This window comes from Eutrigla gurnardus (genome assembly GCF_963514095.1).
Source record: "Eutrigla gurnardus genome assembly, chromosome: 11".
NCBI classification, from domain to species: Eukaryota; Metazoa; Chordata; class Actinopteri; order Perciformes; family Triglidae; genus Eutrigla; species Eutrigla gurnardus.
Window position 1 is genome coordinate 21151272 of NC_139925.1, and position 15887 is coordinate 21167158.

General features: G+C 42.3%; 2 protein-coding genes across 4 annotated transcripts in view; one reads left to right on the forward strand and one right to left on the reverse strand.

The window, feature by feature from the left end:
- The window catches only part of spred2b (sprouty related EVH1 domain containing 2b), a 415094-nt gene that overhangs the window by 159420 nt on the left and 239787 nt on the right, over nucleotides 1-15887 (reverse strand). The window lies entirely within an intron of this gene.
- LOC311021419 (uncharacterized protein) lies at nucleotides 760-5647 on the forward strand. Of its 3 annotated transcripts, XM_084021979.1 has the most exons (4): nucleotides 760-1804; nucleotides 2044-2345; nucleotides 4437-4472; nucleotides 4644-5647. In XM_084021979.1, exons 2-4 carry the CDS (start codon nucleotides 2165-2167, stop codon nucleotides 5432-5434), a joined length of 1008 nt encoding a protein of 335 aa, XP_083878105.1. In that variant the 5' UTR covers nucleotides 760-1804; nucleotides 2044-2164; the 3' UTR covers nucleotides 5435-5647. The 3 variants fall into 3 exon arrangements, with proteins under 3 accessions (XP_083878105.1, XP_083878106.1, XP_083878107.1); XM_084021980.1 differs by having other exon boundaries at nucleotides 760-2345; XM_084021981.1 differs by lacking the exon at nucleotides 4437-4472 and having other exon boundaries at nucleotides 763-1804.

The window sequence follows — 15887 nt, forward strand, 5'->3', positions numbered from 1 at the left end:
TCTCATCTTGGAAAAGGTCTTGTGTTGAGTGTCTGCCTAAATATTCAGCCAGGCTACGAATACAACCGACAGCTACATAGCTGTTAAATTAAGATCTGTATGCTTTGATCAGGGAATATACTGAACAAATGCATCACTAAGGCATTGTGTTGGTCACCGTGTTTGGTCTGTAACTTCAAGCATTTTAAACGGGGACTATTTCTAATTTAAATAACGATGTATAATGTAACGTATAGTCCTAAATTCTGTTGTACATATCTAAATTACTGGCAGGATTAATCAAAAGCACTGTCAGAACAGAAGGACCCAGGGAAGGATTTGCATAATGATTTGTGAATGATATCCTGTTCTGATCCATTGACCCCAATACATTTATTCCAGCTCAACCTCAAAACGTAATGTGAGGCACAGTGTGGGGTTTCTTGAAGCAACATTTCCTGGTTCTGCTCGAGGTGTAACAGGACAAAATATTCACGGTTTGGTACGTACCTCGTTTTTGGGGTCAGGGTTTATTTTTGGCACAATAGGGACAACAAAGTAAATGCAAAAAAAATAGCTTTATATTAATTTATTTGGATATTGACACAAATTCAACTGTTGCTCTTCCACTCGTCGTCGTGCCACATTGAAGACTAAAATGCTCATGTGAACGCACACTAGCAGCTAAAACACTTCAAACTTTACAGCATCAGATAATTTGGCTTGGTGTGAATCTGCAGTGGGAGGAGCCACAGATGTGAATCCACAGATGAACCCTTCAGTTAACAATGTCAGCATGCAGTTTGACACAAATCATGGTCCAATAACGGCTAGGCGATATGGCCTATAAATAATATTGCAATATTGTTTGATGTATCTCGACACACAAAATATATTGCAATATTTTTAATCTCCTCGAAAGCACTTCATAAATGCATAATTGAACCCTTTGATGCATACAATCATACCAGTATGAGGAGTGCTTGCTTGAAAAAAAAGAATTAGAAACACTACACCACCATCTAGTGGTTAGAAGTGAGAATCTGATGCAAAAATCCATTCTGCCTCCGTTACAGTCCCTATGCATTGCAAGCACCAAACCACATAGTTTTCTCACACTTATGGGAGGCAGTGCTGTTGTTTCCTAGGAGCATTTAGTCAGCAGTTTAGTAGCAGTGTGTGAACGCACTTCGTCGTAGCAGGCATCGATTTGCAACTTGTCAGAAACACCTGAATCCTCAAAACGCCAACATGAACAGTGAGGCGAAATGTTGTTGAAAAGTGAGAGGAGAGATTAACTCGTTCAGCCTCACCAGCACCTAAACACAGATAAACTGGGCAGGTCCTTTCACCACCATACAATCAGTTAAATAACATGTAAGGCTCCGTGGCAGTGAGAGTACAGACATCTCCCTCCTCCGCAGCTCTCTGACCTGTATGGTCGTCACTGACGGATCTGCTTTTCCTATTTGAGACATCGTGGACATCTAAGCTACATTTCTGGGGAATGAGTGAGTCCGCCTGGTACTTGAACTTTACAACAGTGACTCCAACTAAAGCGCTATGTGTTGGCATCGCTGCTTTACCGACAGTAAGAACAGGGAGGCGGACGAACGATGACAAAAGCTACGTCATGACGCAACAACACAGCCGACAGGGAGGACACCGCGCGCCGACTGTTTCTGGGGGAACTCTCGCGTGGATACACGACGACATCACGGGCTTTTTGTAAACACGGAAGGACTTGGGTAACAAGCCTTAAAGTGGCAGTCGTTCATATTTACGTCTTGTTGGTGTCGTCCGGAGCATTGAGCATCCTAACGTGGTATTTATACATGTGCTATGTCATTCTTGCTTTTGGTTTTTCTAAATTGTAACGGTAAAAACCACAGTTAGAACAGGGATTGCAGGTGTTTTTCGTGATCTCAACGTCATTCAAACACAGTGATACGCCAACAATGATAAAACAAAATAAAAATGGTGTGCTGAATCTGAATGTTTCCAAATGTGTGGATAGAATACGCGTACAATGTTCGCACTCAAGCTCCTTTCTCTTCTTCCGAGGGGCCATGAACGCAACACAGTGTCTTCTTCGTGGGATCTGACTTCCGCAGTGACAGCGCCATTGTTTACATGATCGCCACAAAGCCGTTAGCTTATCACTGTGCCTCTCGCGTCCTCCAGCATGACAGAAACGCTGCGGGTCGTTATCACCGAGCGGCTCGCGGTGGCTGCGGGTGAGATTTGGGGTCTGGTGGAGAAAACGATCGCAGAGTACCGTGATGAGGTTTTCCGGTCAAGGAGGGAGATCCTGCAGCTGCGCAGAGAGCTGGACGAGGCGAGACCCGAGAGGATCGCTGCTGCAGGTCTGTGGTTTCCACTCTGGTTGGGGTCGAATAGTATTTTTGGCTTAGGAAGGTTTCTAACGGAAGGAAATGAACCGGAAGTAAATAAGTGACACCCACGATAAGCGCTGTAAGATTTCTCTAAATGCAAAGGAAAGGAGCTGCAATTTAAAAAACAAACTAAATGAAATAACAATTAGAATTAAATGTAAATTCAGCAAAAAAATGAATGATTGATTATGAAGAACATTCATAATTAACATGAAATAATATCACATCTCCAAAAAGGAGTGAAATAGATACAACCCCTTCCCCATAACTCAAACAGTTGATAAGTTAATTTATCATGTACTGTCCATATGTAAAATAAGATAATCCGTTATTTGTACCATGGTGGGACATTTTCATTTAAATTGTAGTTAGTTCTATAACGAGTCTCAATTAAAAAAGCAATATAGGCCTATAATAAATGAACAGGTAAACAGATGGAGGTAACTTTCCCTAAATCCTGATGAGTTCTTCTCCTTTCCTTGACCTCATGACGTATGGCAAGCCGTTTTAACATTTAATCGAACCACACTGCTATCTGTAATTATATTTTAGATATCCATAATAGCATTTCTCCTAGTCAAAATGTAAATTTGACTAGGAGAAATGGTAATTAAAGATATCCACAATACATTCTTACTAGTAAAAATTATATTTTAAGATATCTACAACTTTGATTGTACTAGTCAAAACTAAATGTAAGATATCTAAAAATCCTTAAAAAGTATAAGTGGCCGTTTTATCATTTAATAGCTAAACTGGATATGTATTGCAGATATCTCTAATTAAATTCTTCCTAGTCAAAAAGAACATTTCAGATATCCACAATGACATTCTTCCTATCCACAATTGTCATTTCAGATATCCACAATGGCATTCTCCCTAGGACAAATGACGTCACTTTTGCCATTCATGTGTATTGGGCTTTCAATTTCAGATATCCACAATTACATTCTGGATATCTAGAATGAACATTCTGGATATCTGCAATTGAATTCTTACTAGGAGAAACTCCCATTTCAGATATCTTCAATACAATTGTTACTAGTCATAATTAATTATTTTTTTTAATGGCGTCCTGTCTACCTGTCAACAGATATCAACAATACATTTTGTGGATATCTGCAATTGTATTGTTCCTAGTCACAATTCTAATTGTAGATATCTGAAATTACATTTCTACTAGTCATAATATGAATTGTGGATATCCATAACGACATTTCTACTAGTCACAATGTATTTTTGGATATTCAAAATTACATTCTGGATATCTGGAATAGTTTTTCATTTTGGATATCTGAAATGAAAATTATGACTAGTAACAATTGGATTGAAGATATCTGAAATGGGAGTTTCTCCTAGTAAGAATTCAATTGCAGATATCCAGAATGTTCATTCTAGATATCCAGAATGTAATTGTGGATATCTGAAACTGAAAGCCCAATACACATGAATGGCAAAAGTGACGTCATTTGTCCTAGGAAGAATGCCATTGTGGATATCTGAAATGTTCTTTATGACTAGGAAGAATTGAATTACAGATATCTGCAATACATATTCAGTCTAGCTATTAAATGTTAAAATGGCTTGCCATACATGACGTTTCCCCCGAGGTCGAAGAAAAGTGGTTACGAAAAGACCGGACCGAATTTTTTTACTTTTCAACCGCAACCGCTGTATTGTAGACTAGAGGCACTTGTGTGCACCTGTCCTGTATATACCGGAAAATAACCAAGTACATTTACTCAAGTACTTCACTGAAGTTCAAGTTTGAGGTACTTTACTTGAGTACTCCCTTAATATAGTTATATATTTATTCTGTGTTTTTTTGTCTTCCACTTTTTGCATTACCTCCCAGATTAATTGAAAACTACATAACATATACTGGTTTTTATATTTTGTTTTGTTACATTGAATAGAAGTAAACAGTGGATAGTGAGTGGCATCTGGCAATATAGGTAGACAGTTGCATAGGAAAATGAAAATATGCAAAAGAAGAAGTTGAAAATCTGCACCCTGTCAGCACAAGTTAAAAAGTGAATGATGTGTTTTTTTGTATTTCAGATGTTTCCCTTTTGGGTTTTGCACCCTGTGATTGTTGTAAGAAGATTTTATTTTTCATAAACCAATAAAAATTGAAAAATTATGATTTTTCCCCAGAAAGAACGGAAGAATGAGTGACATCAATGAGAATGAGTGGAGAATCTACACATATTAGCTTTAGAAAGTCACAAGATTTGCTTTGGTAAAGTGTTTTTCCATCTTTAACAGATGACCCTGATGTGTCAGAAGAGTTGTTCCCCCCTCAGCAGGAGTGGAATCCCAACATGGAGCCGCAGCATTGCCAAGAGGAATTATTCCAGCAGATTAAAGAGGAAGAAATGGAGTTCGCGGCAACGCCAGAGGCCACTCCCTCCAGCTGTGTGAAACAACTTTATAGTGAAACAGATCGAACTGCCTACTGTCAGGCCTCTCAGTCAGATTGCTCATATGCTGCGTGTACAAATAAAGAAGAAGAAGAGGAAGAAGAGTGGAAGCAAGACTTGATTCCAGCACCTAACAGTCATGAAGCCTCCTGTTTGGCGGCTGCTGTTTCTCCAGAGTACCTCAGCTCACAGGAGCCGGCCAGCCAGAGTGTTTGCAACTTCTGCGGAAACACATTTGAGACCAAAGAAAGTTTATCAGATCATTTACGATCTCACACTGAAGTCAAGGTCTGTCACATTTGCTGTGCCTGCTTCATAAAGGATATTGACCTCATAAGACACGTGGGCGAGAGCCACGCTGGAGAGAAGCCCTTCAAGTGCAACCAATGCGGCAAGGCGTTCCTGCGCAGAGACTACCTTGTGGTACACCTGCGAACCCACACCGGAGAGAAACCTTACAAGTGTCCGTTCTGCGGCAAATCTTTCGCCCAGAGCGCCTACCTGTGTGTTCATAAGAGAATCCACACAGGAGAGAAACCCTACTGCTGCAGTGTCTGCGGGAAACGTTTCGGCAGCAGCACGGCAGCGAGTCACTGTCAGAGAAATCATGATAGAACCAATACAGGAAACAGGTGAAGAGTTTGGAGAAAAACTCTAATGTAGACTTGGAGTAAAGCCAGGAACCCGGATTCTGCTGTGAGCTGTCAGTGCTAATCACTCCACCAGCGTGCAGCCCTCGGGCTCGAGTGGGACGGGTTCTTATTTAAAGATCCACTCCAGAGATGTTTTGAGACAATTTGTGTCTCCTGTTTTTCCACAATAAAGATGAATTAACTGGTTAGAAAACAAGCACATCCTCTCCTCCCTCTTCCAGAGACTTTGGATATGCACTTATTATCTATCCAGTAGAGCGAGAGTGATAAATCAATCAGATTCATACCTCCGCTGATATTAGCTCATTGCAGAATTATTGTAGAAATAATATGAAATACATTTTTAAAAATTGTTTTGAAACTGTGAGTTTGCCAGAAAGTAGTGTCAAGTTCATTCTTCAACTGGAAAATATCCGGACCAGTACATTTCTTTGTCGTTATTGTGACACGAAAAACAAATTCAAAGTTGTGCTTCTTGTGACAAAACATTCGCTCAACTCGTCTTGCTCAAGTGAAGTTGCATACTGGGGGAAAAACCTTTTTGTATTAAATGTGAAAAAGGTTTTAACACAAGCAATCATTTCAAGTGAAGCAAAATACAGAATGGGTGCAAAATCACACTGGGAAAATGGATGTAGATGAGGAAGAGGAGAAGGTCTTTCAATGCTTTGAATGAAACAAGGAGTTTAATCAGCACCTCATTGTGCAGGTAAGTCTTCACACTAGTGAAAAGCAGCTGGAGTGATTAGTGTGTTGAGAGAATAATCATTTTAAAGTGATATTCCATGCAAATTACTGCTTGCAAATGTGAGGATTTGCCGTTTTTACTTTTCGAAATGATTTGAATTGATTGTTCATCATGTTGAGTTTTAACTTTGTTGCAGCTAAACGGCTGCATATTTCTCATATATTGACTGTAAATCTAGAGGAACAGGAATGCATTTTGATTTTGAACAAAAATGCCTAAATTTTGTTTCTATGAATTGTTTTGATTGTTAATTTCCTTGGGCCCCTTCGCAGTTTTGATGAGGATTCGATTCCATGAGCGACATTTAAATAGTAACAAAACGACCAAACTATGTGATTGCTCTTGTTTCCAGCAGACAATACTACTAAACGATGGTACAAAGCTGATGTGGCTCTCATAAATGTGACAAAGCTTTCAGCCCACCTCAACAATCGCCATACAACTGTTGAAAGTGCCTTTTTTATGGATTTTTCATGTGCAATTTTAATACAGTCGTTTTACGTAGCGTTATAAGCGGATACCCATAATTCCAGGCGGCAACGTCACCGCCAGCGTCTGTCATAAAAAAGCAGATTATTTGAAAACTAAAGCGATTGTTCCTTAATGGGTTGAAAGTATTATTAAAACTAATTAAAGCATGTGAAGCCACTCTTGGATCGATACAAAACGCATTGTAACTATGCTGTTTTTCTGAAGATCACGAAAAGTTGCATCGCTGTAGAGTCCAACAGTTTGGAGTTAAATCAGGACAACCTTAACCATCTACAGCGGTCCTATGAATCCATTGAACCAAATACTAAAACACTGCCTGAGACCATGTTACCACAGAGCGTGTGTCACAGGGCAGAAAGGACCATTTCAAGTGTGCTTTTATATTTGACACTGTTGGATTAAGCCTACTTTATATTGCCTGATTTTAACATTGCATGCTTTTATTGTAACTGCTAACTGTCTTGTGCATCTACTCCCTGTCACCGTCACTATTTCTCGGTTGAAGTATGACTTTAAGCAGCCTGGTTTATAAAACTATGTCTGCTTTGTTCCAGTCAGGAAATAAAAACAGGTCAGCAGCATACTGTGTTCAGTGTAGCAGGAATGAGGTCGGCTTTCGGTTTTACAGGCTCAAATCTTCAACTCTAATGAAAAATAAAATTGGAATGAGTTGAAAGAATTAAATGCTGAACCAATTGAATTAATGTAATGCCTAAACTATAGTTTCCAGGCATGCATTTTATGGCTAACATTCAATAAAGGCTATGCTTATAGCTATCTATGTCTATGGTGTAGTTGAAAGTCGGCAACTACAGTCATGTGTCTACAAACGAGTTCCTGGTCATTTTAGGTCTGGGACTGAGCTTTCTGAAGACCTGCAAAGATGAGGCAGTAAGTTCATATGACAAAGCATACCGTGGGTTGTGGTCGCAGGTTGCTTGCAGTCAATCTGGGTGGTGGCCAGGGGTGGCCGGCGCCACCCTACACTGAATCCTGGCCCCATGCCCTGGTACTCTGCATTTTTGAGACTTTTTCTTGCCCGGAACTGCCTTCCTTTTTAGAGGTGGAACTGTTCTCTACTGCCGCAAGACACCCGGGACGTATTTAACCGACGCACATCAACACTGTGATGTATTGGCAATTGTGTCATTTATGTTGTGATAAATGCACTGCACTTTGACTTTTCATTTTTACCATGTTAGAGCAGAAGGCCGAGATGGTGGGTTTTTTGAAGCGGACCTCAAAAGCTGAGACCAACCTGCACTTGTTCTTAGAATCTGAGTTCAATATATACAGACAAGGCCTTTAGAAATGAGGCTGACAAAATTAGTCAGAAATGACTGTTTGATTGATTGATTGAATGAATCGGATTTGAATTTTAAAAATAAATTACAAAACTGTCTCCGAGTCTCTTATGATGTTTTGATAAAAAAAAAATGAACTCATAGGTCACTGCAAGAAAGTAAAAGTATATTTGACAATAACGCCACTGTCTGAATTATCATTCTGGTGTAGAGTTATAGCGCGTACATGCAGTATATATATATAATATTCTCAGGCTTTCTTTTGGTTTTATGTAATTTCTCCCAACTTCTTATTTCATTTTTACTTGTATTTTTATTGTATTACAACTGCATTTTCTACACCATATATGTCTTTTAATTGTGTAAACATGGAGTGAGGCTGATCAAAACCCAATTCACCTCTTCTGGAACGCACTTTGAGTTAATGTGCTATAGAAATAAACTGTGTGTGTGTGTGTGTGTGTGTTGCAGGGACGTTGTATGCAGCCTGTGAGCTGATGACGAAGCAGCAGGCTGACATTCTGGGCTGCCTGGTGGTCGTCGAGCTCAAAGAGCTGAACGGCGTTGACAAACTGAAACCCCACGGCGTGTTCTCCCTGGTGCAGTCCTGAGGACCAGCAGCCACACTGCTGCGAAAACCAACCTTTAACTTGTCTCCAGTCCGGTGCTTCTCAAACAAGAAACCTCCTCAGCTCGCACTTACACTTTTTGTCGTTTTCAGTATCTGTTTTGTTCCATTCCGCTCTTGTCTGTAAATCTGTTGCTGCTGTTGTGCTTTAGGAGGCGTGGTTTCCACAGACCCTTCAGGAGTCTTAAAATATCTCCATAATACTGGGATTCATGGGCGTCGGACAAGTCCCACATTACATCGGACCCCCATTTTTACTGGCAAACATCAGCGCATCTGTCCATTCTGCTGGTTTCAGCTGTGAATCAGATTGCTTCAGCGTACTGCTGAGTCCATGGTAACGGGGATCCCTGTTTTGATAAATAAAAGTGTGACTGGTCCTCAACATGTATTGTAGTTAATAACCAGGATGTTTTCTGTCAATTGAGGACATTTGCTCGAAATAGAAGCTCAGTTGACATTGTTAGGACTCATTATTATCAAAGGGAAAGAATATAATACGTAAGGAATAATCCACGACAGGGAGAAATTCATTTAACAGAAATTGCAATTGCATGCAAGCATAAATAGATCCTCTGAATGAGTCATGGAATAAATTTCTGTACTTTTAGATTTTTAATATTTTCAAATATGTGATATGAGAGGAGCCAGCCACTTTCTCTGGATAGAATTAAAAGATGCAACCACATTTCTTTCTCATGGAATAATCAGATAAGGAAAATAAACCTTTTGTTGTTATTATTGTTTTATTCAGATTTCTTTATTATTTTCATTACATCCTGAATGTGTTTTATTTTTAAAGCTGTTGTAATTCAAGTAGAAAAAGTAACTTTTACCCTCATCAACAGTAATAGTTTTGATATAACAATGATTGGCCTATTTAATTCTCATATAAAAATGTCAGTAGAACAATGATTGGCCTATTTAATTCTTATTTTCATTCTAGGAACAAGAGACGTTAGATAGGCAAGAGACGTGTTCTAAAAACATGTTAGAATGCACCAGAATGCAGGAAACTGCATCTACTTAATGACATATCAAATGCTGGCATGGCATCAGCTTCCACACAACATTGACATGTTATGGTTTGAACAAGTGATTTCCCCTCCTGACGTCGTTGGGTATTCTGGGTGTCCCATGCTGACGCAATCATGCTAATCACAATTAACACTGCTTATAATATCACCCAAGAAGAGCATGACCGGGGACTGGGTGACCGGGGTTCCTCCGGGCTGGGTCACTCCTCTTCTTCCTCGTTTATACATGGGGGCTTTTGAACCATTCTTAGTCTGGCCCCTCGCCTGAGACAAATTTGCCATGGGAAACCCTAGCAGGAGCACAAAGCTCCAGACAACACAGCCCTCAGGGTCATAGGGACACACAAACCTCTCCACCGCGGTAAGGTGATGGTTCCCGGAGAGGGTTTTTTTTTTGTGGGAAACCGGAGCACCCCGGAGGAAAACCCACATGGACAAGGGGGGAATATATCATATAAATTTAGGGCCAAATTGGTTTGTTTGAGTAGTGGGGGGAAACCGGAGCTCCCGGAGGAAACCCACACGACACAGTACAATTCACTGTGCTGCCCTTTTTTTTAAATAATAAGTAGTGGGGGGAAACCGGTGCTCCCGGAGGAAACCCACACGACACAGTACAATTCACTGTGCCGCCCTTTTTTTTAAATAATAATATATATATGTATTATAATTACTAAAATAATAGGAATATAATACAGCATACATTATTTTCCAAATTTTGGGCCAAATTTTGTGTGTGTGTGTGTGTGTGTGTGTGTGTGTGTGTGTGTGTGTGTGTGCTTTCATCAGTGTCTATGTCCCGTGAAGAGCTTTTTAAACCATGGCTTCTTCTTCTTCTGGATCTGGCTCTGAGCCTCGTCCAGCTGGGACCTCAAGGAGCTTTCTGTGGTCTTCAACTCCTCTTCTTTTTCTTGGAGAGCCTGTCTGAGGCTCTCAGTGGCCAGAAGGAGAGATGACTTCTCCTCCTGATCACTCTTGAGCTGAGCCTGATAGGAATATTTGTCTTCCAGGTTCTGCTTCTCCAGGGAGGCTCTCTCCTGCCACCATGCCATGTAGTCACTCGCCAACTGTTCTTCAAAGTTTTTCTGAAGAGCAGCCACGAAGTTGTTGTGATCTTCGTCCTGCATCTTCAGCTGGGCCACATGGTTCTCCTGAAAGCGGACACTCTGAGTTTCAAGCAGATCTTTGGACTCTTTCAGATCTGCTGCTATCCTGCTCGTCTCCACTTTCTGCTGCTCCAGCTGGGCTTGAAGGATCTTTGTAGCCTCCTCCTGTTGTGTTCGAAGAGAGGCTACAAACTTCAGCTGGTCGAGGTACTTGACCCGGACTTCTTTCAGCGTTGCATTGAGGGATGACTTCTCCTCCACCATCTGGAGGCGTTCAGTCTCCAGGTCCTGCTGAGATTTCTTTTTCTCTTCTTTCTCCACCTCAGAGTGGAGACGCTCAGCCTCCAGCAGCTCTTCTGACTTTTTCAGGGCTGCTGCAATCCTGCTGGTCTCCACTTTCTGCTGCTCCAGCTGGGCTTGATGGATCTTTGTAGCCTCCTCCTGTTGTGTTTGAAGAGAGGCTACGATCTTCAGCTGGGCGTGGTGCTTGTCCTGTGCTTGTTTCAGCATTGCAGTGAGGGATGACTTCTCCTCCTGATCACTCTTGTGCTGCTGCTCGGCCTTTGCTATAGCAGCCACAATAGGTTTCTTCCTCTGCTCCTGCTTGTGGAGCTGAGCCTGATAGGAAGCCTCGTCTTTCAGGTTCTTCTTCACCAGGGAGGCTCTCTCCTGCCACCATACCAGGCGGTCACTCGCCAACTGTTCTTCAAAGTTTTTCTGAAGGGTTGACTTCTCCTCCTGACACTGCAGCTGCAGCTCTTCTGACTTTTTCAGGGCCTCTGCGATCTTGCTGGCCTCTGCTGCCTGGACATCAATCTGGGCTGTGAGGGAGGATCTCTCCTCCAACCACTGGAGACGTTCGGTCTTCAGCTCCTGCTCTGTGTTCTGCAGATCAGCCATGAGCTTACTAATTGCCTCTGCCTGTTCATTGATTTTGTCCATACATAAGTCTCTGACAGACGCCATGTCCTCTCCACTGGGGCTTTTTGATTGACTTTGTGCCTCTTTCAGGGCCTCTGCCAACCAGCTGGTCTCTGCCTGGCATCTCTCCAGTGTCTGCCTCACCTCAAACTCTTGTTTTTGCAGAGAAGCAATGACGCTGACGTGGAAATGATAGTACTGGCCGGCCTTTCCCAGCTCACCTGTGAGGAACGATGTCTCCTGCTGCCGCAGGACACGTTCGGAGTTCAGCTCCTGCTCCGCTTTCTGCAGATCAGCCATGAGCTTACTAATTGCCTCTGCCTGTTCATTGATTTTGTCCATACCGAAGTCTCTGACAGACGCCATGTCCTCTCCACTGGGGCTTTTTGATTGACTTTGTGCCTCTTTCAGGGCCTCTGCCAACCAGCTGGTCTCTGCCTGGCATCTCTCCAGTGTCTGCCTCACCTCAAACTCTTGTTTTTGCAGAGAAGCAATGACGCTGATGTGGAAATCATAGTATTGGCCGGCCTTTTCCAGCTCACCTGTGAGGAACGATGTCTCCTGCTGCCGCAGGACACGTTCGGAGTTCAGCTCCTGCTCCGCTTTCTGCAGAGCATCCTTGAGATTTTTGATGTTATCCTCCGGGTCGCTGGTGATTCCCTGACAGGAGTCTGTGACCAGCTTCGTGTCCTCGTCGGTGCTGGTTGTGTGTGGACTTTGAAGGGAAGCCTGGGGTTTCTCCAGGGCCTTCTTAGTCTCCTCAACCTGCTGTTGGAGAGCTGCCTCCACCTTGCTCAACTCTTGTTGTAACTTCTGGGTTTGAGCCCTCTCAATGGTCAGGAAGCTCTCCAGTTCCAACTCCACATTGGTTTTAGCAACTGCAAGGGGCTGCCGTTCAGCACTGAGCTGCAGACTGCTGGCCTCCCTTTCACGTAGAAGGACCTCGTTCTCTGCCTTCATATTCTGCATCTCAGCATGCTGGTCCTTGTTGATGGAGATCTGCTTCTGCAGATCACTCTGAGCTTTTTTCAACAATGCAGATGGAAGGCTCACTGGGGGGTCACGTTCAATATCTTCCATCTCTGTGTCGCGTTGAAACAAGGTGTCCTTGTTCTGGTAGTTGCTCTGTGCACTTGCCATCACCACAACTTTGTCTCTGAAGTAAATAGACTTCTGACTGTAAGTTGTATAAAGAAGAACATTGGGCAATTCTACTTATAGACTTCCACTGGCTTTGATCTTGATGTCTTCAAGACATCAAAGAGCAAAGATTCCATGGTCTTTGATCTATGACATCACAAATTCTGTGCTTTTAAACCTGTTCCAGGTGACATGCTCTGTGGTTGCTATTAGATACCGGTTTGATTTGTTGTTTTTTAAATGACCTTATTTTAAGTGTTGATGCTCCTACAATGTTAGCCTAGCCTAGCACCCACCTACAATGTTGGCCTAGCCTTACACCCAGTTACAATGTTGGCCTAGCCTTACACCCAGCTACAATGTTAGCCTAGCCTAGCACCCAGCTACAATGTTAGCTGAGCTTAGCGTACATGACAACACCAGCTACAATGTTAGCCTAGCCTAGCACCCAGCTACAATGTTAGCCTAGCCTTACACCCAGCTACAATGTTAGCCGAGCTTAGCATCCAGCTACAATGTTAGCCTAGCCTTACACCCAGCTACAATGTTAGCCTAGCCTTACACCCAGCTACAATGTTAGCCTAGCCTCGCACTAGTAATCAAGGTTTTCATTGATTTTAAAGGAATTGATCTTAAAATGAATTCTCGGGAGTTTATACAGATCGAAATGATGTGTGATGTGCTCCCTTCAAACAGAGTATGTGACGAATTTTCTGCAGCAACTGTAGATGGCCTGCTGCGTCGTTTAGGTATATACCTTCGTAAGTATATTTGTTTATAAGTATAAACCAACAGTAAATACACAGCAGAATACCCATGTCTATAAGGCTGCAGCTTACAGGAGTGAACCATGACTGTGAGAAAGTCCTGTCATGGTTCATTATTTAGTGACTGGAGATTATTTTCTTCACGTTTGTGCTGAGAAAACATTTGTCGTGACTGTTGGTTGAAATGCCCCTCCATTGAAGAAAACTCGCTTGAAGTTTAGAACATATAGCAAGCAAGAGATAAAGGTAATGGGGAAAACATATGTGAAAGTCAACTACAAACAGCAAGAAAAGACATTGCCCATCATAGTAGTTAAATGCACAGGTCCAAACCTACTGGGAAGATGGTGGCTGAAGCAGGTTAAACTGGACTGGGTAGAAATCAAGCAACTAGCACACCATCCACATCCCTGACACTTGGAACAGTACCCCATACCCAAAGTAGAGGATTTAATGGAAGTGTTAGCAGGTGGGAAACAGTTCACAAAACTGGATATGAGTCATGCATATCAGCAGATCCAAATTGATGATCAATCTAAGAAGTACTTAAATGTAAATACTCACCGTGGAATGTTTACATACAACAGATTACCATTTGATGTATCCTCAGCTCCAGCAATATTCCAGAGAACCATGGAGGGGGTTCTCCAAGGAATACCCCAAATTGCTGTGTATCTGGATGATATCCTGGTTACTGGGGCAACCAGAGAAATACATCTCAGAACCCTGGATGAGGTGTTGACCAGGTTAGAAGATGTTGGTCTCAGATTAAAGAGAAGCAAATGCACGTTGCTGGCTGATGAAGTTGAGTATTTGGGACATAAAGTGGATGCTAAAGGAGGGCACACTGTTGATGCTCCCACCCCAACTTCAGTGAAACAGCTCAAAGCCTATCTGGGCTTGTTGAATTATTATAACCGCTTTCTTCCCAATCTCTCCACATTGCTGGCCCCTTTACATCATCTGCTGAGGAAAGATGTGGATTGGAGCTGGGGGGGGGGGGGGCATCAAGCAGAAGCATTCAGGAGGTCCAAAGACTTATTGAAGTCAGCTGATGGTACATTATTCTGGAGAGAGGGCTTTAATATTGGCGTGCGATGCCTCCCCCTATGGCGTGGGAGCAGTGTTGTCCCACAGAATGCAGGATGGAACAGAAAAACCAATTGGTTTTGTATCTCGCACTTTGGCAGTAGCAGAGAAGAGATACTCTCAGTTGGATAAAGAAGGCTTGGCTGTGATCTTTGGAATTAAAAGGTTCCACAAATACCTCTATGGCCGAAACTTTACAATTGTAACTGACCATAAGCCCCTGATTTCCCTGTTTAATGAAACTAAACCTGTTCCTCAGATGGTGTCTCCACGTGTTCAGCGGTGGTCTGTATGGCTCAGAGCTTATGATGAGTATCACATTGTATACCGGCCTGGAAGACAGCATATAAATGCAGATGCCCCCAGTAGACTTCCAGAAACATTCCCTGCTGAGGAAGAGGAGGATCTGGTGCTGATGCTGGATGGAATGGATGAGGCACCAGTGAGCACAGAACAAGTAAGACATTGGACCGCTAAAGATGTGACATTGTCACATGTGCATGAATATGTGCTGAAAGGATGGCCTTCTGTAGTGGAGCATGAATTCATGCCATACTTCACTCGCCGCTTAGAGCTCAGTGTGCGAGATGGATGTGCTCTGTGGGGTGTGTGGTATCTTGCATACCAAGCAAAAAAGACAGAGAATGCGTTCAACTTTAGAACGGCTTTATTGAAAGCACGGAACAGACATGACCTTCCAGCAGGCAACAGCCTCTTCTTATATATGCCCGGTACAATAGGGTTAACCTATACCAACGCCCCCTACTGGGTCTGGAGTGTAATGACCTAGCCAGCTCCAGATCACTTCATAACATTCCTCCCTTCTTAAATAGAACATATACCATGTTACTTTTCATCACCACTCAGTTTTTAAACCAAAACAAACAAAAACAACAGTTGTGAAAATGTCAGCTTACCCTCGTACATCTTGAACAGCTGAATATTGAAAATAGAACATTTCAAGATCTTTTTTTTTTTTTTTTCTTTTTCAAAACATACCTTAATAGCTACACCTATATATACCTATACCCGTACATACATACTGATGATGTACATTCTTCCACCTTCCCTCACGGCACAAAATCCCTCAGGTATGCAGGTGGTTTCCTGGCCCTGATAGGGCGAAACAAGTTTGTTGTTGGAGTGTGGTGGAAATCAGTTTATGATCACCTGATGAGAAATAAGAATACAACTCCTAACAGCG